Genomic DNA, 24941 nt, shown 5'->3' on the forward strand with positions numbered 1-24941 from the left:
ACAGGAATTTGATCTTCAGTTTAAATGACAGCTAAGTTTAGGGTATTCGAGGGCAGTCCCTTCTTTTCCACCTTGGAAGCATAGTAATCCTCAGCTCTGTAGGCTCTATACCTATAAACTTCTTGGCATCCCCACCCACCCAGGTCTCCTGTTCTCCAGCGTCAAGGGATGAGGTATCTTCCTCTTCAAGGTAGACTCATCCAACCTGTGATATTGATCTCAATTGCACCTACTTCTTTTTGGGTGGAATTTACTCCATCATATATCTCTTCTTTCTCCTGTGGTTAGTTCCTCCATCATCCTTCTACATATTTCCATCTATAACCATGGTATCTCCATAAATAAAGCAGCCTTACCCTGATCTTCCATTGCTTGCCATCTGCCATCCAAAGAGCAGCTTACGCTCACATTCATTTCAATCACCTTCACTTCACTTGTCTGTTCCGACGAGCTTGGTTGCCAGTCCCCAGTCCCCAGTCTGTCTTGTGGGGAGTTCTAGCCTGGAGTATGGCTGAGCAGAGAGGGAGTGAAGGGTCGTTGCCTTAAGACCATCAGTTCCTTTGCCTTTGGAGTTGGTAGCAGTAGGCCAGGTGGCTGTTATCTGTGGCTTTATCAAAACTGGGCCCAGCTGTGCTGCCATGAGCTGAAAACCGGAATGAGCTGAGCCCCTCTCAGGCAGTCAAGCCTTCAGTCCTCTGTATCCCAACTTCCAGCCTAGTGGATTACAACCTAAGGAGACTTTTAGTCAAGTACTGCAGCTTTGAATCTAGCAGATTAACAGTGAATCCATGTCCTTAGAAGTTGCCTAATGGGTTAGTAGCAAAAGGAAATTAGTAGTAGTATTGGTCTTGTATTCTGGGATCCTCTACTCCAAAGCCTAAGTTTCTCTGTCCTCAAACGACACACAGGCAAGCACCTGCCTATCATTCCATCCTGAGTTTCTCCAATGACCATGAGCTTTCAAGTCAAAATGGATTCCTGAGGAGTTACAGCCCCTTATAAAAGACAGTAAACTAAATGATATGTGTCATCTCGAACTTACTATTCTTAGGAGCAAAAATTTACCTTAAGCGTAATATACTCAAGGATATATTGGAAGGTTCTAGAAATATGCAGGAACAAGAAGTCATGAGAAACCAATTGGAAATATTGAGTATGAAACATTAGGTATGAAAATAATATGGTAAGAAACATTGGATACAGGATGAATACAGCTGAAGAGCTTGTCATCTGGGAGATTAGTGAGAGCAGCAGGAAAGGTGAAGATGTAGACAGTGTAAAAAGAAAGTGAAGTGATGTGGAGAATAGAAAGAGTAAGATAGACTTCCATCAGACTGGTTACGAAAAAAATTCAGGTAAATATAATATGAAAAATAATTAGAGACACAAGAGGTATAGAAAATAATGGAAGAGTATTATGAACAAAGACAAAAAATGAAAGTCTAGATGAAATTGATTACATTTCTTGAAAACCTATATTGGTGTGGTCAACACAAGAAATGAGACTCAGGCTATTAAGTTTTAAAGTAATTGAAATGGTTGTGAAAACCCTCCCTTTCCCAGATCCCTAAGCCTGGTTGGTTTTGGAGGTGAGTTCTACCATATTTTTAAGGAAAAAATCCTATCCAAAATAAGTTCAATGAAGTGGAAAATGAATGAATGCTGTCCAGTCCATTTCATGAGGCAAATACAATCTTAATTTCCAAACCTGGTAAAGGCAGTAGAACAAAAGAACGTTATTACAGGCCCATTTCATTGTGAGCCTATATATGCAAAACCCCTAAGTATAAGCCTACAGAATCCAACAGTTAATTGGGAAAATAATCAATGGGGTTTATCCCAGAAATATAAAAGGAGTTCAACCAACTAAAAGCAAAAATCCTACCTCAAGAGGCGTAAAAAAAAAAAAAAAGTATGTGGAAAATTATACTGTGAGCATCTTGGAATTTCTTAGCTTTATAAAACCCATATGGAAAAAAAACCTACACCAAATATTTTACATAACGAAGGAAGTTAGAGGCATTCCCACTAGGGTTTGTGATAGTTACTTCCAGTATTGTCACAACACTGGGAGTCTTGGACAGCATGAAAGAAATGAAAAAAGTAAATCCAAAGAATGGAAAGAGGAGATAAAACCGTCATTGCAGATGAAATGACCATCTGCCTAGAAAATCCAACAGGATCTACATAGAACCTTTTATATTAAGTGTTCAGCCAGGTTGCCAGCTATAAAATCAACCTAAAATCCATAGCCTCTCTCTACACCAGTAGTTCTCGAATAATTTAGTCTCACAAACTTAGTACACTCTAAAAATTCAGATCCCAAAAAGCTTTTGTTCAGATAGGTTGTTTACCAGTATTTACCATACTAGAAGAAAAACATACAGAAATTCATAAAATATTACTCTTTACAAAGAGCAATAGCAAACCCATTACCTGTCAACATAAATAGCTTTATAAAAAATTTTTTGCACACCTCTTTAATGGCTGTCTTCAGAGAAGACAGCTGGATTCTCATAGGCACTTCACACTGAGTCTATTACAATATGTTATTTTGGTTGATACATGTTTTTTAAAAATCGACATATACTGATCTGCAGTGGGAAAAGGGGAAAGTATTTTAATAGACTTTTTAGATAATTGTGGGTTTCTGTGTTATTATACTAAAGCTTGGCAAGTGATAATTTCTTATGGGTTAATTGCAATGTCGAATCTGAAAGCCTATCAATGAACTTTTCATGCTATTAAATCCAGTTGGTTCATCATGTACTTTGAATACGTTTTTCACCATGCATGATTTTTTAACACCATGTACTAATCATTTGGTCCACTGAGTTAAGATACTCTTAGTGTTAACAAGTATAATAAAGTCACCCTTGTTAATATCACCTGTCTCATCAGAAAAGTCTCAAAGTCTTGGAAAGCTGTCAAGTGCATGACAGATACAGGTTTACTAAAATTCTAATTTTCCTTGAAAGCTTTAATTTTATAATTAGCAACAAATACTATTTAAGTGACAGGTTTACTTAATTTTTCAGAAAACGTCTACCAAATATCCCCAAGTCTGAATAACCATATTTTTGTCCAACGGTAGGCTTTTCAACTAAAAAATGGTTCTCTGAAAATAAAACCACTCAGCCTAGACTGAAACAAGCACACACTTTTACTTTAGACAATCATTACGCTTCAGTATGCAGATGTGCCTAATGCCAAGTTCTCATTTTGTCACAGACGATATTTAAAAATGTATACTCAGGGGAGAGATTCAATAAAGTGGGTGGTTTTTTTTTACCGTTTTATCAAGGACTTTTGTATGTAAAACTGGCTTTTTTCTTGAATGCACGGGGGTAAAGAACCCAGTGATTATAATTTAGCACCACAACCTTGATTCATGCTAAGGTAACAACAGTTTTACCTGCCACTGCTTTTGTACCATCACTGTGAAGATCAACTAAGTCAAAAAGGCAAAAACATTTCAGTATTATTATGAAAATACTTTTGCACTCACAGATCCCTGAAAGGTCCTGGGGATCTGCGGTGGTCTGCAAACCACAGTCAGAGAACCACTGCCTAGAAACCACTAACCACCATCAGATAACTGCCTAGAAAATATTAACCAAAAGTATCTTTTACAGTAACCACCAAACATCCAGGAATTAACTTTGCCAAAAATATGCAAAACTTCCTAGACCTCTAAAGAAAATTTTGAAACTCAGAGGTCATAAAGAGAGATCTAAATAGATGGAAGACAGTCCTTGCCCTTAAGAGAGAGGACTTGACAGTATAATATCTAAACTCTCCCCCCAAATGTGTAAATTAATTGCAGTGTCTGTTGGAATTCCAGAGGTTTTTTTTTTTTTTAAGAACGTGATAAATTGAAAATATAAGTGGAAGAATAAAGGATACTGAATAAGTCAACTTAAGAAAATAAAACGCATGAAGACTTGCCTTGGCCAACACTAAGATTACAAAACTATCACCAAAGCCTGTGAAGAAGAATCTACAGGCTCACATACCGATGGGAGCCTGCTGTGCTTCATCCATAATAAAATGGACCATAAACCAGTGGGGAAAGGATGGACTGTTTCGAAGATGATGCTAGAAAGAAGGACTTACTAAATGGACAAAAAATAAACTGAATCCCTCTCTGGTGGAAGCATGGCCTCCAGAGAGATCAGAAACCTCAATGTAATGAAGAAAATGTCTACTGCTATGGATTTAGTGTTTCTCTTTATTTTTTTGAAAGTTTGAGAGCGAACGAGTCGGGAGAGGAAGAGAGAATCGCAAGCAGGCCCCAAGCTATCAGCTCAAGGCCCAGCGTGGGGCTTGATCTCACAACCACGAGATCATAACCTAAACCAAAACCAAAAGTCAGACGCTTAACTGACTGAGCCACCCAGGCTCCCTGGTATTTCTCTTTATTGTAACTATCCCCAACTAATGTTTTTACCTTTTGCTTCCTTGGTAATTTCTCAAGCTTGTCTGGTATCTATTTGAGATATGTAGCAAAATTGTTTTTAACTTTCTGATAAAATGTAGCATGTTCCAGTGTAGTTACTTCATTTTCTACATAGAATTGTCAGCTAACCATCTATCCTTGAGAAAAATACTTGACCACTCTGAAGTGATGCCGTGAAAGCTTCCATGAATCCTACTGATTCCCAGTTGCAAGAGAGAAAAGATTCAGAAGATAATATAAGGGAGCTACACAAAATAATGCATCAAGAGTACTTAATTGAATATATCCCAGGTTGCCCATGAGCTGGAAAAATATTATATTCCCCCCAAACCTTCTCTTTGATGAATATTTGCCTTCTGTAGAAATTCTTAACAAGAACATAAGCACCTCCTGAGAAAAACCAAGCATTTATGTAATGTCTCCTTCAGTGTGCCCCTTACCGGGAATTATTCCCTCAGCCATGATCTCTAACACTCTGAACAGCTCTTGCTAAAGTCTTCTCTCCTTCCTCTGAAGATGCATGGAAATCTCATTACAAGTGTTCAACACCTGTTCCCTAAAAGGTCTCAAAAAGGATGTCAGTTTACTCAGCTCACTTGACAATGTGTCATGTTTTGTTTTTTTTTTTTTTACTTTCACATGGAATGTGGTGCACAGATAAATGCAGCCTTGGAATAGCAAGTTTTCTTATGAGCCATTTGGTAGAATTTATCATTTTCTAAATCCATAGTTTGAAACCCACTGATTGGTGACCTTTTCATTTATTTACTAACGTGTGTCAACAGGTAAACCAAGTGACATATAGCCCTGTGGCTCCTGCAGCACCTTGTTAATCTGAGTAGTTTAGATGTATTAAAAAGTCTTTTCCAGTTGGACAAAACCAGAGTAATGCAAACTGACAGATTTCACCTCTTGATAGCTCAATAGAGTTTGTAAGTACTCAGAGCCTGGACAGGTGAATAGTTTTAGAAATCAGAGGTTATTACCTATCGGCCCTAACTAAGTGCCCATATAGCTTCAAGAGCTAAATTAAAAGGCCTAATGAGTGTCTGTAATGCCAGATCCTTTTTTATTTCAAAAGGATAAACCTGTAAAAATACCCCAGAGGCATTTTGTTTACACACATTTTCACAGTGGCTGGCAGACCCAGGATGTTAAAATTGTAGAAACATTCAAGATATCACCAAGCCCAACCCACCTCTCTACACCTGGTCTTTACACTTGTCCAAGTAGGAGACATTCTCCAAATCTAAGCATCAGATATCACCACTAACGCATTAGTTGGCTGCCCTACCCCATCTTGTTTACATCTCAAAGGAGACAGAGATACATACAGACATCAAGATCTTTGACTCATTTCTTAGTACCCAAGGCTACAAATCTTTTCAAAATAGATCTTTCATACTGTTCTCTTTACTTTCCTTCTTCAGCTTGCCTCCCACTGGCCAGCCTCTGCAGTCCTGACTTTTCACCCTCCTCATTGCCCGTCATCACCACTACCTCCGGGATCCTGCTTTGCCTGACTGTTCACGGGCAGACCTTCTCCTTGAGAATGAAAGAGAGTTTAAGGGGCAGGAGGAGGATGGGAGAGTGGAGGTGTGATGGTACTTCTTTGATGCGTGAATATAACAAATGACCAAGAAAACGCTATTTTAAGTAAATGTAATTAGAAGACAAGAACTAGGCATGAAATTTAAGATGCTATAGCCCTTAATTATGTGATAATTTAGTACTGGCCTGGCAGTTACTATAACTGAGATCAATTTCTGAATCTGAATTCTATTGAGAGGATAAGGAGCAATAAAACCAAGGAGACCATTTATCAGTTTCAGCCGCTGAATATATCTCAGTGTGTGTGAGATATATGTATGATAGATGTATAGGCTATATAACGGGATAGATATAAAGACCAGTCTTTAGGAAAACCCCTGTTACACAGTTAGGCAGAATTCTCCATGGAAAAATTTTATGCTGTCATTAAAATCCTGCAACATATTTCTAACCAGAGCTAAACAGAGTTAAATAAATAAACATTGCAGAAAGTTTTTTTTTTCTCTGTCAAGCCTTCATAGTCCTCACAGCCAGCAATCCTATGAAGATATTTTTTTTTCCCTGGGAGATCCTGGATCTTCCTTCTTCACAAACTTGAAAGCCAGGGTCACAATAGTTAAAAAGACAACTTTATTTTTTTTTAACTTTTTAAGTGTTTGTTTTTGAGAGAGAGAGCATGAACGGGGGAGGGGCAGAGAGAGAGGGAGACACAGAATCTGAAGTAGGCTCCACGTTCTGAGCTGTCAGCACAGAGACCAATGCTGGGCTCAAACTCACCAACCATGAGATCATGACCTGAGCCGAAGTCAGATGCTCAACTGACTGAGCCGCCCAGGCGCCCCTAAAAGGACAACTTTAATAAAAGTTGTCTCAAGCCAAGGTGTCTGTGTTTCTCCACTCATACAAATCACATAACTATAAAAGCCTGTGACAATTTAAGCCTACTAATGTTTCTCTGATTCCATCACCATCACCCCTTATTTTAAGATCTTAAGAGGAGACTATGTTGCCATATTCCTCTTGAAGAAAGTCTCACAAAACATCACTGATGTCTACCTCACATATGTATCTTTTTATGGCCCATTACCCCTGAATCTCCACTTGTTCTTGGCTTCTGCATTTGTTCGGTTTGGGTCCATTCTGACTGCTATGGGCCTATACTCCAGTGGCCAATCTCCTTTGATCCAGAGTTGACCATTTGCTTAAAAATGAATTTACTGAGGGGAGAGATAATCCAGGTAAAGTAGTTAATGTGACTGTCACAACAGAACAATTACTCCAAAGTGCTGTATCATTAGCATGGTTAATTCCAGAGGTATTAACTGGAACTGTTGCTTTAAATGGCAGGGTTATTAAGTAAGTTAATACCAAAGGGATTCTTAGAATTAGCAGGCCACAGACCTATTGTTTTCAAACATCCATGGTATTAGTACTCTCAGGGATTTTAAACAGCTGTAGGGAGTCCATAACATTCCAAATATTTTCATTCACACAGAATTGTTCAAATATGTACAGCATCCTACTGAATAACATTACAGAAAAGTAAGATGTGTTCAGATTCTACAGAAAAAGTCACCTTTTTTTTCCCCCTAAAATGAAATTTATACAAAGATGTAGCTTGATTTCAGGTAAACGAAATAATCTGAAGTCCCTACGGGTCATCGTGGTATATGTTTGTTTTTCATAAACACTGATAGTTCTCAAAGTGCATTCCCCAAAGCGGCATCATTGGCAACTCCTAGGAACTTGTAGGAAATGCAGATTCTTGGGTCCCAAACAAGATCTACGGCATCTGAAATTCAGAGGGTGATGCCAGGGAATCCGTGTTTAACAAGCTCTCCGGGAGATTCCGGTGCATGCCGAAGCTGAGAACCACAGATCTATACGGAAGCTATTCCAGTCATCGATTGCAGCGATGGATGTATTCCAGCACTCTCAAAACTGTACTAACATTTAGGTTGCCATCAGACGATCCAGGAAGGGATCCATGTTAATGCTCTTCTCTTGCATTAGCTGAGAGTACCAAGTTTTGGGGAGTCAGATACCGGGCAAGGTTGAGTCAGGTTGGCCCTGAAGAGTTGGGGAAGTAGAGTTTAGTTTTAGAAACTGCTTCTCCCTTTGGGGCGCCTGGGTGGCGCAGTCGGTTAAGCGTCCGACTTCAGCCAGGTCACGATCTCGCGGTCCGTGAGTTCGAGCGCCGCGTCAGGCTCTGGGCTGATGGCTCGGAGCCTGGAGCCTGTTTCCGATTCTGTGTCTCCCTCTCTCTCTGCCCCTCCCCCGTTCATGCTCTGTCTCTCTCTGTCCCAAAAATAAATAAAAAATGTTGAAAAAAAAAATTTAAAAAAAAAAAAAAAAAAAGAAACTGCTTCTCCCCTGGATTCTGAGGCAGTCTTCTTAGCATGTTCTACCCTGTTTCCTCTACGTGGCTAACTCAGGAGTTCCCCCCGGAGTCATCTAGTCACAAGTTCTGAAAGTGGCAGCCAGGTTTCAAGAGGGAGTTTTGCCTAATAAGAAAGAATTTGCTCTCTTACCCACCTTTCCCTCTCAGGATGAGAAATCCCATGAGCATGGAGATCTGGCTGGGATTAGGACTCGAAGAAGCCTGGTCGTGTTAGGCTCTGGCACTCTCCCTCACCACAGGTTGCTGCGCTAGAGCCAGAGGATGGGTCAGAAGACCTCAATAAATTTTAGACTTCCCAATTGAGTCATCAGTCTGGATCATGCAAAGTGGGAGAACATTAACACCAATAAGAGTTAAGGTTACAATTAGGACAGACTGGAGTCAGCAGACATTCCTTGAGCCAAGGGAACTACGAACCAGAACTACTATGATATACTACCTCACACCTGTCAGAATGGCTAAAATTAACAACTCAGGCAACAGCAGATGTTGGCAAGGATGCAAAGAGGAACCCTCTTGCCCTGTTGGTGGGAATGCAAACTGGTGCAGCCACTCTGGAAAACAGTATGGAAGTTCCTCAAAAAATTAAAAATCGGATTACCCTACGACCCAGCAGTTGCAACTATGACGTATTTATCCAAAGGATACAGGAGTGCTGTTTCAAAGGGGCACGTGCACCCCAGTGTCAACAATAACCGAAGTATGGAAAGAGCCCAATGTTGATAGACTGATGAATGCCTAAAGGAGATGTGGTATGTATATACAATGGAATATTACTCAGTGATCAAAAGTGATGAGATCTTGCCATTTGCAACAACATGGATGGAACTAGAGTATATTCTAAGCAAAATAAGTCAGAGGAAGATAAATATATGATTTCACTCATATGAGGAATTTAAGATACAAAACAGATGAACATAAAGGGAGGGAAGCAAAAATAATATAAAAACAAGGAGACAAACCATAAGAGACTCCTAAATACAGAGGACAAACAGGGTTGCTGGAGGAGGTGTTGGGGGGGGGGGATGGGCTAAATGGCCGATGGGCATTAAGGAGGACATTTGTTGGGATGAGCACTGTTATATATAAGTGTTATATATAAGTGATGAATCCCTAAATTCCGTTTCCGAAATCGTGATTACACTATATGTAAAGCAGTTAGACTGCTGCTGACTTTCTCTGATCTAAAGTTTCTGACCTCACAGACTCACTAAAAGAAGCTTTTCTTTCTGAAGATCTCCTTATGTTACCTATGAGCAACTTAAAGCCTTCCTATTGACGTATCTTTGATCATATTTCTTGCAAGATAATAATGCTTTTCTTGCATGTTGAGTCCATTTAATTCCCTCTGTATCAGAGCTTTATAGCAGAACTTCCTCATATTGACCAAAAACCTATGGTATGGAGCTATCCTCTATACCATATAATCTGCCAAGAGAGAAAGACACATAACTTCTTTGAAGCCTGAAATATTACCTTGTTCATCATCATATCCCCTTAGTTGTTAGTAGACTACCTTCCAGGCAATAAATGTTGACTCAAATTCAGGGTCACAAAATCTGGGGATGTTGAGGAACCAGGCAAGAAATCTTAGTCCGTATATAGGAATTACTTTTTGATGTACTCTAGCTGGTTATCATGACCTAGATGCAAGGGAGAGAAGTATTATGGTAGCATTATTGCCATGGTCCCTTTATCCAACACCATCTTTATTGTTTGGTTGCAAGTATAGGTACAAGTCTGTTAAGACTTAAGGTCAAATACCTTACAAATTTCTCCATATCCTATATGGGGGGAAGGGGGGGACTGAAATGATCTTACTGGTCTTCTCCCCAGGTTCCCTTGCAACCTTCACTCTGAGCATCACTGTGTGTCCAACACTAAGGATTTTGACAGGAAACGGCTAGAAGGGAGGCAGCTGGGGAGAATATGCTAAGAGTATGCAATAGGGAACAGAATTAAAGCCTAAAGCCTACTAAAGCAAAATAGTCAAGCTGTCTTCTCTGCCTCCTTACCTTGTTTCTGCTGAGATATTTTCTTAAATGTACAGAGCTATAATTAAAAGGAATTGCTTTGACCAGTCAGGGAGTGTTAACTGTAGAAAATTAAAAGTGGTGCAAAATGAAGAAAGCTTGTCCCCAAGAGCAGTGCATTGAAAAGTCATCAAGCAACCTTGCTACTTTGGGCATACTGGTTTCAAATGACACTATTTGAAACGTATTACAACAATCATCAGCTTGGTGCGAAGCTTGAAGAATATAGAGACCTATGTAATGCTGTGAAGATGTTACAGAAAGTGAACATTTCGAGGAGGAATTCTCAAATATTCAGTGTTCAGATTTGTAATGGAGCCATTGATAACCTTGCTATCTAATAGAGTTCTGACTACAGACATGCATTAAACTTCTTGGCTGTAGTCAAATGAGTGACAGCCAGAGATGGTATACGCAGTGTACTTGATAAAAATGCTATTTATTTAAAGTATTAGAGTGGCCATTATGTTCAAGTACAAAGTTCTGCTCTTCTCAGTAAATTTAGTCTGGGAAAAAGAAAATGTTTTAGACTGGTTTTAAGTTTCAGAAGGACACAGGGTACTCTCCAAGTTTTTACTTAAGATAGTGTCAAATGTAAAAGCTGGTTTTGACATAGTCACCTGTAAACACAAACAAGTTTTCAGGTTCTTTCTGTGATTATTTTCCATTATTGCATACTTGTGGCTAAGGATATGGTGACTTAATAAACTCTTCAAACCTGCAGCCATTTCAGAAGCTATTATTGAACGTATAGTCAGTCGAGTGCGTGTGTGATTCCTATTCAAAGAATTGAAAATTAAAAAGGATTCAGTCCTTGTGTTATTGCCGCTTACCTGACATCAGAGGTAAGATTTTAATCCATTCTCAGCCGGTATCCTGTATGACCTTGGACACCTTCTTTAACCCCTCCAAGGACTCTCCTAATATGGAAATGGGGGCCATTATTTTCTAACTTGCAGAATGGTTGTAAGGATTCAGTAAATAATGTAATAAAGAAGGTAGGAAAGTAAGTTCTTTTGTGATAATAAATTTTGTTGCTTTTCTATTTCCTTATGAAAAACACATGATATAAACATAGAAATATGTTTAACACAATCCAATGTAGAGAAAGTCCAACATTTATGTTTATAGGAAGCATAGAATTTCTTAGAAGGAATTGTAGAGATTATAGGATTTGGTGACTCTTAGCACTTGTTTAGTTTATGAACCACTTTGAGAACCTGAAAGGTATGAGCCTTCTCTCCCCGCAATGCCTTCATACCCAAAAATTAGCAAATAATTTTAAGGCTGTGCCCTAAAACCTGTTCCTAATCTCTAAATCCCTTGGGTTGAGAATCCTCAACTTAATTCAATACCTTCAATCTAAAGATGGAAAAATTAAGGAATATAAGTGATATGCTCTTGAGAATTAAAAATTATTTTGATAACCCTTTTACAAATATGTCTTTCTCTAATTTAAGAGTGCAGCATTCATCGGATTTTTGAGCATTATTCTCAAACTGCAGCCATATTTCATTGGTGGACTTGTCGATTCTGTCACCCTTGGCATGTTAGTGACAGGAGCAATTTGCAGCCGTACACAAAGTTAAGTGATCTGGGTATTTACTTTTAACACAGTTTTTCCCAAAAAGGTATATTCTTGCATCGTCAATAAACTTTCATTAGTTATCTGTGATGGTCCAAAGCCTATTCAAAATATTGAGGGTACAAGATAATGAGATCTAGTTTCTGACTTGGATCTGGGCATAGACTCATAAGCCCCTAAGAGGGGAACTCGGAGGGAGGAGCAACTCATTCAGCCCTAGAACTTTAAGAAGGTCCCACATTTAAGGCAACATTAAAATTGTATCTTCAATGATGAGTAGGGGCTTTCTAGGCAGAGAATCCAGATGTCTTAACTCCCTGTGTGGGCAGACTTTACATGGCTTAATTGTCTTTTTAGTTTAGAATCATTAACTGATACATATATGGTAGTCCTAAAATATATAGGATGCCCCATTGGAGACCCATTCCCTGGTTTTACAACCATGCATCCTCATTCCCTGAGCCACACAGTCTCCAAACCTCAGGGTCATTCTCCTCTCTGGCCTGCAATTTCTAGTAACTTTCAAGGGCTTGCAAATTTGTTCTTCAAAGCATCCCTGCACCCTCCTCTTACCATCTTCCCATAGTTCTCCATATTGCTAGACCTGACCCTTGGAATCCTGGCCACACAGCCTCACCAGTCCTTCCTTTTTCTGCACAGCCACAAATACATTTTCCTAAAATCAATTTAATCTGAAGCCTTGCAAAGCAACGCTTGCTGTGTTATACGTAGGATATAGTTATCCAGCGTACTTATGATGTTACTTAAAGCCTGCCACAGTCTGAGCCCAAACTCATCACCTGTTATTCTCCTGCATGTTTGCACTCCAGCCAGGCAGGGGCAAAGCAGAAGTGGTAAGAGCCCACATTAAGTTCAGTTCTCCCCTTTTCCACTTGCTAGCTGTTGCACTTCGTCCTTCCAGGCTTGTTTCCTTATCTGTAAGTTAGGTGAATAAACAACCAAACAAAGCTGTTAGGGAAATTAGTGTGGTGATGCATGGAAAGTGCCTGGCGCTATATGCCTGACACATAATTGACTCTCAATAAATGGTAACATTTGTAATCATTATCTTCCTCTGAAATGCACCTCTCTGTCATAGAGACATTTCTAGAAACCTGTCCTCTACCTACCAGGTCATTTGTTACTCCTTTAGGACCTGCTTCAGGTTCTGCTTACCTTCCTGCTGATTCCTCCCTCCAAACCCACCTGTTCTCGGCTGCTCTCACGTCTATATTACTGCTGTGTTTGCTCTGCGTTGTTTTCAAACTTTTCTTAAGGAGCTTGTCTTTCTCATCAGACTGTAGTAGCTAGAGCTGCCCCCAAATGGAGGAGATGATTGTGCAAAGCCATGATCTCCTTGACTTCACCTTCTTGAGGATTTTGAAGCGATCGTGAAACAGGTGGAAGATTGGATAGTTGATGTCTAAGGATCCTTTTCAGTAGTGATTTTGCAGTCTGAGTTGTTACAGATCAGGGACATGGCTTACACCTCCTCCTCCTCACAGCTTAAGAACATGTAGGGACACTCAATTAGGTGGTGTTTGGCAGACTGGCTTGCCGCTCTTGACCCCTGTCACAGACAAGCGGTGGCTTTCCATCCTGCAGGGAAGTTTAGGAGAATGAGTGCAGGGTTGGGGGATGGAAACCCCCACATCTATCACACTGTGACCTATAGTACGCTTATAATAAATGTTTAATGAGCAAGCACCAGCCATAAGCAGTGTTTCACTGCCTCATTGTACAGCCCTTGGAAATAAGAGCAATTGGAAGAGTGTCTTTCAAGTTTAAGGTGAAAGTTTTAGGAAGAAGTTGAAGGAAAATATCCATTGCCAAAAATCAGAACTCCTTAGGTTCCGCAGAAAAAGCCATTTCTCGGGGCGCCTGGGTGGCTCAGGCAGTTAAGTGTAAGACTCTTGATTTTGGCTCGGGTCTTGGTCTCCCAGTTTGTGGGATAGAGCCCCACATCAGGCTCTATGCTGACAGTGCAGAGCCTGCTTGGGATTCTTTCTCACCTTGCTCCCTGCCCCTCCCCTGCTCCTTGTGCGCTCGTGTGCTCACCCTCTCTCTCTTTCGAAATAAACATTTTAAAAAGAAAAAGCCCTTTTCCTGAAAATTTTATTTCCCTTCTTTACAACCTCCTTACTGGGACAAAGAGTCCATGAACGTAAGACAGTGTTTATCTTCAGTGTGCTTGTTCGAAACTCTGTTCTTCACATTCGGTTTGAAACGGTTTCATTATACGAGGCACTTCTGATTTCTGCCAGTTGGTTGTATCTCTAAAATCAACTGCTTTTCCTTCTCTGTTGCTGAGTTTCAGGTAGCTGTACTTAATCTTATTGTGGCCTTGCCTTTTTATACCAGTTTCCCTAATGCTGAAAGAACCTTCAGCTTCAAAGAACTCCTCCCCACCCCTCTCCAGTTGGAGGAGGGCAGGGGGTGGCGTAATGGCAGACATGGAAGGATGGGGCGGGGGAGGGGGAGGAATCAGTTAATCGCAGGTTGTCCAAGTTGTTTTAGGTGGCTTTATATTTCTTGAATTTAAGATCAACGTAAACTATAAACATTTCAGGCTGAGAATTTAAATGGCAACAAAAAACCATGGTTTTTGCTAATGTCAGGAATGACTCGTCTGGTGAGAAGGGTATTGTATTGATAATACAATACAGAGAGAAGGAAAAGACTGTAGTATCTTCTCTCTTTGTGTTCCTGACCTTGAGGAGAACAGTAACTTGTTTGTTGCAGAAGTTGAGCATCTAATGTGCTGATGCACCTGTTCTTATATATTAAATGGCAAAGCACTTGCAGTTCTGTGATTGCTTTGTGAGGGAAATATTTTCTACAATCTGGTGAACTGTTTTTGTTTTTGTTTTTTTTTTTAAGAATGTATTTATTTGTATTTTTTGCATCTCTTATTTCTCAAAAATATGCTTTCTATTCTATTTCAACACCCTGATCTCCTCATTACATATTGGAGTATGTTTGGCTTTTTCTTTTCAAGGTAACATTATGATGATTTCTTTTTAACATAGAGACCATGAACCAGGCAACTCCTGCCAGAAAGCTGGAAGAGGTCCTTCACCTAGCAGAGCTCTGCATAGAAGTCTTACAGCAGAATGAAGAGCATCATGCAGAGGTGACGACTTGCTTTAACTGTCCTATAAAGCTGCACGTGATGCTTTGCCATAGTGGGAATAGCACTGAAGAAGTGGCCTGCCCGTAGACTTTGATAGGTAGCTGGCCATCTACCTGTAAGAAAAACTGAGAATGTGTGTGCATTTCCTGGGTATCCAATTCCTGTATGTTACAGAGGGACTGTAGATGTATATAATTTATTATCTGTTCCTGACAACAGTCACTCTGTGAGGAACACGGGAGAACTTACGGGATCTGCCAAACACGTACAGGTAATACGAAGCAGAGCTGGAACACAAACCCATCTCCTGATGCCGGATTCCTTGTGTCTCCCCCATGCTGGGATGGCTTTAGTTTAGAAATAGAAATTAATCAAGATGCAAAAGGAAAAGTAGTGAAGAAGACGTGGATAACTACATGACTGATAATTAGTCTTTTATTCTTACCATCAAACTTTTCTCTAAATTTTCACTAAACCTGCATTCTTTATAGTGTTAAAAGTTTTAATTGTGTATTAACATTCACTCTGTAGAGTGGTATTTCACCAGGCCAACTGCTTATTCTAAGACTTAAAACTGCTACTTTTTAATAGTCATGAGCGTATTAAAAAAAAACAAAAAAAAACAAAAGGGGGCACCTGGGTGGCTCAGTCGGTTAAACCTCTGACTTCAGCTCAGGTCATGATCTCACAGTTTGTGAGTTTGAGCTCCACGTCGGGCTCTGTGCTGCTTCGGATTCTGTGTCTTCCTCTCTCTCTGCCCCTCCTCCTTTCCTGCTCTGTCTCTCAAAAATAAACATTAAAAATTAAAAAAAAAAAAAAAAAGAATTTTATGACTTTGAATTCGGTTTGGAAAATATATGGATTTAAGTAAGTATAATAAATTTCAGGGCCTTAACAGTGCTTTTATTCTTGAGGAAGCACATGAAATGGGCAAGAGTTTTTTTAAAGCCCAGGCACATAAGACTTTATAGAACATTTATATGTAATGAGGCCAAGTTCTTAAAAATATGAGAAACTATAGGAAGTACATTTTAAGCAAATTCTTAAAAAAGAATATTCAGGAAACCTTACTATAGGTAACTAAGATTTATGGTATCTGATTATAAATATGATCATTCAAAACATCTGCTTTTAGCTCACACTATGGAATCTAGTTTTTACCTTACATCTGTCATGTGTGAACTTGTTATGGATATTTTATTTTAAACTGAAGAAACAGCTGCTTCAATAATGTGAAATGAATCCCCATGAGGATCTTCTCTAGGCTAGTACTACTGCTGTGTTACAATGAAAATGATTATATGCTGAAATATATGTATGTGATGTCTTTGTCTTTTGTTAAAAGGCATTAGCATCAGAGTGTTAGACATTTTTGAATTAAAAAATATTTCTGATTGGATATGCAGTTTCAGTGTATTTCACCTAAATGGGTACATCTAATATTCCCCTACATTTCACAAAAATACCATTTAATTTTCCTGTACTCATAAGGAAAATAATTACTCTCCTGCCTTTTAAATGCAATGATTAAGTGTTGTCTACTCCACGCAGTCACTAAATGCTTGTTAAAGGTAATGTATTCAAATATAATTAAAATGTAAATAATATTTTGTAATCCACAAAAATATGGTTGACGAGATGGATCATCATAACTCATAAATATCACTCTACTATATGCTGAAGTATAAGATCATTATAATGACCTCTTTTTAAAATGCTTTGTAACACTATGGCCTTTTCCATTACCCAATGCTTCCAAATTCTTGGAATCCATCAGGGAAGAGAGGTGAGTAAAGCTGTTCCCACTGTTTTTCTAGCATGGAATAAATAACTCTTTTAGTGAAGATTAGATAGAACCCACTTTGATCATAATTACTTTAACGCCAAGTTACTTCTCCTCCTTACAATTAAAGATTATTTCTTTGAATGGACTTATCTTGGTTGTATCGTTTCTATAAATGTGTCTTAATAATTGTGTGCATAATTACTGCTGGCCATCTAAGTACGGTTTTTGAAAAGGTTTTGATGATTTGGTTTTATCCTTTTTTTTGCCTTTTTCTTTTCTTTCTTTTTTTTTTTTTTTTAAAGATTTTTATTTTACTTTTAAGTAATCTCTACACCCATTGTGGGACTGAAATGTACAACCCTGAGATCAGCAGTTGCATGACCTACTGACTGAGCCAGCCAGGCACCACCCCGCCTTTTTCTTTTTGTAACCAGCAGAGCAACTTTTTCTTTGAACAGTATTGGGGAGAGAATTGGTCTGATGCTAACGTCATTTCCAGAGTAAGTTAGTAGACTGCACTCTGCGCTGATCTTTATTCTGCTGGGTGTTCACGTTGGAGTCTCTTTACTACGCACGAGCACCTGCTTGGCTCCCTTGGTGGAGGTCAATGTGTCTGCCTCACAGAGCCCTCCCATTGGCTCCTGTGTAGGCTTCTTTTACCTTTACTGTACCTCTATCACAGTGGCAATTTAGTTTCAGGGCTAAGAGGTGGTTTCTATCAGCAATTTCCCAGTCAAGCAGTTTTCACTTCTTCACATTTTTAACAGCCCTCCCTTCTCTCTGATGGCCTCTCCACTTCTCTTTTGAGGCCTTATTTCTGACCTTGTTTTCTCCTTAAAAAGATAGTTTAATATCCTTTCCAGAGAATCTTTAAGGCTATCTCCACATTCCAGTGCCTAGACTGTGCCTGACCAGAAACGTAGGCAAACCGATCTGTCAACTGTCCATCCAGAGGCCACTCACTTTGACAATGCCGGGAGGACCCAGATGTTGAGGAGAAAGCCCTGGGTTCCCACCAGCACACCGTCTCCACATGCGCCATTTGACTGATAAGAAAACTGACCCAGAAAGGTTGAGCGACTTGCCAGAAATGCACAGGTGGTTAGTGATGGGGCTGCAGACCTGGGTGCTTTGCAGTGAACCACATTGTTATTTCTTGTTGACTGGAGGGGCAGAATAGTTGTCTTACCCTGGTCTGCTGCCAAGTTTCATACCGGGCACCATAGCAGGGATGGCAATACAGAGGGGATGATTATGGTGCAAGCCTGGGGATGCCCCTTTATATTCATTCTCTTCCTTTCCTGGCTGTCTGGTGGATCCTAGGACTCTGCCTAAGGGAGTGGAGTACTGAAAATATCAGTAGATGGGAGGAGAGAAGAAACATCATCAGTGCAAGCACAGCTCAGGTTGTTCCTTTGTTGCTTATGATTACAGCAGGATCTAGATTTAAGGTCGCTGAAATCGTCGAAATGTAATATTGTCCATCATATCAGGGACACTGTAAGAAAAAAGGATGTTGGCAGTAATTTGGTATTTGTGGCACAGATAGCTCTCAGTTCACTGCACATCGGCGATTCTTCTTGTGCTTCAGCTGGCTGTGTCCCAGCCTCTTCCTCCGGCAACAGAGGCAGGACAGGAAAGGAGTTCAGGGTGGACACACGTATTTGTGCATACACTCACTCATATGAACATCAGTATCTGAACCAGATGATGTTTCTGGATGGATTCTAACGTGAAGAGAGAGGGTATTTGATTTTTTTCTCCATTTGTTTTGCCGCTTTGTGTGTGACCCTACTCTTCTCACTAACGTGCACATCCAAGGAGCATCTTAAAGTACGGTTATTTGTTCATGAACGAGATCTGCTTACTACCGACTACTGACTAAACTACAAAAATCTCAACCGTTGAGTTAGTATTAATTACGTAGTATTTGTATCTCGATAGCCAGTGAGATAAACCAACATTTTTTAGAGCGGTTTTACTATTGGGTTAGATTAGCCTCTGGTCCAACAAATGTCCCTTATTTTGAAAGAAGATAACCAGCAAATGGCTTTCAGATGGCAAAGTTATAGAGACAGAGTTCCATTTGCTGCAGTGACTCTCAAATGGAATTCCATGAACATCAATAGCCTACCAAAAATGTCTGTTAATTATTTAGTAATGTTTAATACTGTGTGTATATAATATATATAATACTCTATAATAATAAGAGTAGTACTTTCCTCTGAAAAGTACTTTCCCCTAAGATATGCTTTGAAATATTTTCAGTTTGCCTTCTCTCTTGATTATTTCAATATTTATATTCATGTATGAATCCAATGAGGGAGAGATTTTGTTGAATCCAAAGAGCCATAAAAAACCTATGGCTAGGTTGACAGTGGTTTAGGTGTCGTCCTCTAGACCATTCTACTGGTTCCTCAAAAGAGCGTACATATTTCTGGAATATGGCCCCTTAGTGTTACATTGCTCTCTGTGTATGTGTATGTTGGGGCTGGGGGATCTTCCAGACACTAGACTTGTCTCCAGAGCTTTCAAGATTGTCCATAAAATACAGGATTGCAAACTGATCTTTTCCTGAGGAAAAAAAAATGAGCACATAGTGCATTTCAAAATCAGGTTCACTGTTTTTTGCTCATTTATGCAGTTATCTTTTTTTTGTAAATTATAAATTTTAACTATATTTTTTAGGGTAAAGTTAATCAAAAGCCTCTGACCTCAAATAAATTAGAAAAGACATAAAGGAATATTAATAGATGTTCTGGCAAGAAAAAACCAGAGGACATTAACAGTGGTCTGATCTGCACAACATGATAGACATACAGATAGAAGGACAAGTATTGTTGATTAAGAAGCATCTACATGTGTAAGAGCTTGGTCTCTATACTCCAGCTCACTGAGATTCAAGTTATTGTTCTGACACCTACGAAGTACATGACTTTGGGCTAGTTCTGTAAACTCTCTGTGTTTGCTAACATAGAAAGCTAGGATAATTATGCCATTTACCTTTCTGGAAGGGTTGTTTTGAGGATCAAATAATATAATGTATAAAAAGCCTTTATAATAGGGGTGCCTAGGTGGCTCAAGTAAACATCTGATTCTTGATTTTGGCTCAGGTCATGATCTCACGGTTGTGGGATCGAGCCCCACATCAGGCTCCGTGATGAGTGTGGAGCCTGCTTGGGATTCTCTCTCTCTGTGCCTCCCAAGCTTGCTCGTGCGCTCTCGCGCTCTCTCTCTCTCTCTCAAAAAATAAATAAGGGAGGTGAGGAGAAGTATTGCCAATTTGCAGAAGAGGAAATGGAAATTCACCAAGGGAACTGATTTGTCCATGAGCACTCAAGTCTCACCACTAAGTGCAAAAGCTTGGTACTCCTAGTTTCAGTGTCCATTCTTACCTGCACTGTCTTCAACTATGCTTAGAAAACAACCACAGCTTTCAAAGTATTGTCACCTTGTCACATACAACATTTTCACTGTATAAGATCTTTTTGTTGTTAGAATGTTGGTAGAAATGGTATGGCTGAAGGATTACAATCAAGTTTTGTATTTTCCTCTTAAACAATTCAGCATTACCTTCTGCCTCTGCCATCTCATATACAAAAATTAGTGGCTTAGCTCTAATGCTAAGATAACTTTAACCCAGGTAATCATGACTTGATTGGTGCCCTTCAGATGGCTACATTTCTGAGTGGGGTTTCCTCCTCCCTGGTGGAGATCTTGATGCCATGGAACCTCCACAATCCTCCGTGAAGTGGTCCTCGAGGGAGGACATCGTACAGCCTCTCTTCTTACAGTCCACGGTGGGATGACTGCCACCTAGGGGGATGGCAAAAAAGTAAGTGGGTAGGTGTAGAAACCACTCTGTTCTCAAGGTAACGGCCTGTGACCCTTACTTTTTCTTTTCAAAGACTGTGATTGCTTAAAGCTTTCTCTGGTCGTCTGAGGAGAACAGGAAGCATTCATCACAGATTGGCTTACATTCATCAGGAATACAGTTTGAGACACAGAAGTACACTTCTGTAAAAATAATGAAAATTGTGAGTTGATCGCAAAATCTTGCCATCCTGAAGTTACTTTTTTTTTTCTTTTAGATAAAATTCTGTTCCATTTTATTTCATTCCCTACTGTGGCTTTGTCTTCCAAGTTCATTTTAAAAAGAGCTCTGTAAATTTTTCTGAGTCTTGAAACAATCCTTGACATAACATGATGGTTACTTTCTTAATCTTTTGAGATTAAAAATTTTAATCTTTTGTGAAAGTACTGGTTGTGAACTACAAGTAAGACCAGAAGTCCCTCTGCAGCACCGCATTTTTGCTCGAGTTTCTATCCTGCTGCACCTAGAGTCAGGAATCTCCGGTTCCTCTTATGTCAGTCATTGCTGTAGCTCTAAAAGATAGGAGTAAGACATATGTAATGAAATGACACTGTTTTATTTTTTACTTTTATATTATTTGTCACATACCCTTTTTTTTTTAATGTTTATTTCTGAGACAGAGGGAGACAGAGTGAGTGGGGGAGAGGCAGAGAGAGAGGGAGACACAGAATCTGAAACACGCTCCAGACTCTGAGCTGTCAGCACAGAGCCGGATGTGGGGCTCCAACCCACGAACCATGAGATCATGACCTGAGCCAAAGTCGGACGTTTAACTGAGCCATGCAAGCGCCCCTGTCACATACCCATTTAAGTAGATAGTTAAAAAGTATTCAAAGATAATATTTTGAAAGAGCAATAGCTCATGACATAAAGCATACCATTTCCAACAGTTTTTCACGTTTATATATTTGTAGCAGCAAAGTTCAAGTCCTAAACACCGAGCTGGGCATTAAATGTCCCTAACTCTCACATCTGTTTGTATTCTTCCCGTAGGCAATGTTTTTTTACACTTGCCATCCATTAATTCATTACATGGCGATGTTTTGTATTAATAAATTGTGGGGCGCCTGGGTGGCTCAGTTAGTTGAGCATCTGACTTCGGCTCAGGTCATGATCTCATGGTTCGTGAGTTCGAGCCCCGCATTGGGCTCTGTGCAGACAGAGCCTGGAACCTGCTTCAAATTCTGTGTCTCCCTCTCTCTGCCCCTCCCCCACTCATACTCTGTCTCTATGTCTCTCAAAAATAAATAAAATATTTAAAATAATACTTGTATTAATAAATTGGACATTATCTTGCGATACAAGTTTTTAAGAAAATACCCAATGGGTTGATATTTTATAATCCATTTTGTTTTGTGGTTTGACACTTAATGTGGTTTTAATCTAATTTACATTTGAAGAAATTCAATGAAGTTTTACAACCATGTATCACATGTTCTTAGAAAGTTCTTGAAAGTAAACGTTGACTTCTCTGGCTATAGCATGATGAATCTTTTTTTTTTTTTTTTTTTAACGTTTATTCATTTTTGAGAAAGAAAGAGAGATGGGAGGAGTAGAGAGAAAAGGAGATACAGAATCCAAAGCAGGCTCCAGGCTCCGAGCTGTCAGCACAGAGCCTGGCACGGGGCTCGAACTCACGAACCATGAGGTCATGACCTGAGCTGAGGTTGGAGGCTTAACCAACTGAGCCACCCAGGCACCCCCATGATGAATCCTTTTTAAGTGATTAATTCTAACTGGGAAACTAATGGAAACTTCTGTATCACAGAAGTGTAAATATTTTGTATCTATTTGGTTAACACACTACCAAAAGGTATATTTTAAAAGGGGGAGAAAGGGGGCTCCTGGCTGGCTCAGTAGATAGAGCATGCAGCTCTCGGTCTTGGGGTGGTGAGTTCAAGCTCCACGTTGAGTACAGACTTTATTTAATAAAGAATTTTTTTTCTAGGCTGGGGAGGGGGGGAAGACCTGAAAAACAATTCACTAAAAACAGTATAAAGAGAGCCCTTATGGATATGAAAAAATGTTCAAACCCATTCATTATTAGAGAAATGCAAATTAAAACAGAACTGAGATGCCGTAGCCAGACAAATCCACATTATTTTTTTGTGTGAGTGTGATAAGAGCACTTAACACAAGATGTAGCCTCGAAACAAAATGTTGAGTATGTAACAGAGCACTGTTAACTCTAGGCACTGTACTGCACAGTAGATCTCTAAGACTTGTGCATCTCGTATAATGAAATCTTTGCACCTTTCACTAATGCATCCCTGATTCACACTCCCCCCAGCCGTTCTGCGTCTGAATCCACCATTCCACACTCTGCTTCTAAGGATTTGACTAGCGTAGATTTCACTCAGCATAACGTCTTCTAGATTTAACCAGGTTGTGGCAAATGGCATGATTTCCCTCCTTTTTAAAGGAATTTCCCTTGTATATCAATGCCCTATTTTCTTTATCCATTCATCTGCTGTTGGACATTTAGATTGCTTCCATGTCTTAGCTATTGTGAATAATGCTTCAGTGGACAGGGCAATGCAGATATCTCTTTGAGATTCTGATTTCAATTCCTTTAGATATACTCAGATATAGGATTGCTGGATCTGTGGCACTTCTATTTTTAATTTGTTGAGAAATCTCCATACTGTTTATCATAATGGCAGTAGCAATTTACATTCTCAGCAACAGTATACAAGAGTTCTCCTTTCTCTACATCTTCAACAAAATTTATCTTTTGTGATTTTTTTTAATAATAGCCATCCTGATAGGTGTGAGAGGTGATAGCTCATTGTAGTTTTGATTTGCATTCGAAAATCAAAGTACGATTAATGATGCTGAGGACCTTTTCATATGGCTGTTGGCCATTTGTCAATCTTCTTCAGAGAAATGTCCATTCAGGTCTTTGCCCATCCTTTAATCAGATTATTTGGGTTGCCATGCTATTGAGCTGTAGCGTTCTTTATACACTTTGGATATTAACCCTTTATCAGAGAAACTCTTTGCAAATATTTCCTCCCGTTCCATAAGTTGCCTTTTCATTTTTTTGATGGTTTCCTTTGCCATGCAGCAGCTTTTTAGTTTGATATAGTCCTATTTATGTATTTTTGCTTTTGTTGTCTGTGCTTTTGGTGTAATATTCAAGATATCATTGGGTAATAGTCCCTTTTGATCTTTTTTATTCCCATGGCATTGGTTTTAATGCCTTCTCTTTCATTTATGATTTTATTTGCATCGTCTTTTTATTAGCCTAAAGTTTTCTTGGTATTGTTTATCTTTTTAAAAATTTAACTTAGTATCATTGATATCTTCAATTACTTCATATTTTTTATTTCATTTAAGCTCTAATCTTTATTATTTTGTTTTTTTCCTAACTTCAGACTTAGTTATTTTTCTAATTCCTTGAAGTGTGACATGAGGTTGTTATTTGAGATCTTTCTACTTTTTAATATAGGTGTTTATTGCTGTAAACTTCCTTCTTAGTACTGCTTTTACTGCATCCCATAAATTTTGGTATATAGTGTTTTCATTTTTGTTTGTCTCAATATATTTTCTATTTCCCTTATGATTTTTTGTTTGACCCAATGGCTGTTCAAGAGTGTCTTGTTCATCTCCATATATTTGTGATTTTTCTGTCTTCCTTTTGTTACTGATTTCTGATCTCCTTCCACTGTTGTAAGAAAAGATACTTGGGGTGATTTCAAAAGTTAAGAATTTTTTTGTGACTTAGTAGGGGATCTCTCCTGGGTATTGTTCTGTGTGTACTTGAGAAGAATGTGCAGTCTCTGGCTGGTGGGTAGAATGTTCTTTATATGTTCTTTTAGGTCCGTTTGGTCTAAAGTGTTATTCAAGTCTGCTGTTTCCTTATTAATTTTCTGTGTGGAGGAGATCAATTCATTATTGAAACTGTAGTCTTTAAAGTCTCCGAATATAATTGTATTGCTTTCTATTTCTCCCTTAAGAGTGTCAGTGTTTGTTTTATATATTTAGGTACTCTGAGCTTGGGTGCATATATATTTATAATTATTCTTTCTTGTTAGTAAATTGACTCTTTAATCATTATATAGTGACCCACTTTTTTTTCTCTTATGGCAGTTTTTTACTTAAAGTCTGTTTTGTTCG

General features: G+C 39.1%; 1 protein-coding gene across 16 annotated transcripts in view; it reads left to right on the forward strand.

Annotated features, from left to right (window-relative positions):
• Positions 1-24941, forward strand: part of CADPS2 (calcium dependent secretion activator 2) — a 543402-nt gene that overhangs the window by 432661 nt on the left and 85800 nt on the right. For all 16 annotated transcript variants that reach the window (XM_058724453.1, XM_058724449.1, XM_058724458.1 and 13 more), the window contains one exon: positions 15059-15162. In XM_058724453.1, coding sequence (XP_058580436.1) covers positions 15059-15162 — 104 coding nt within the window. The remainder of the gene's footprint in view (positions 1-15058; positions 15163-24941) is intronic.

This window comes from Neofelis nebulosa, chromosome 4, assembly GCF_028018385.1.
Source record: "Neofelis nebulosa isolate mNeoNeb1 chromosome 4, mNeoNeb1.pri, whole genome shotgun sequence".
In the NCBI taxonomy this organism is placed as follows: Eukaryota; Metazoa; Chordata; class Mammalia; order Carnivora; family Felidae; genus Neofelis; species Neofelis nebulosa.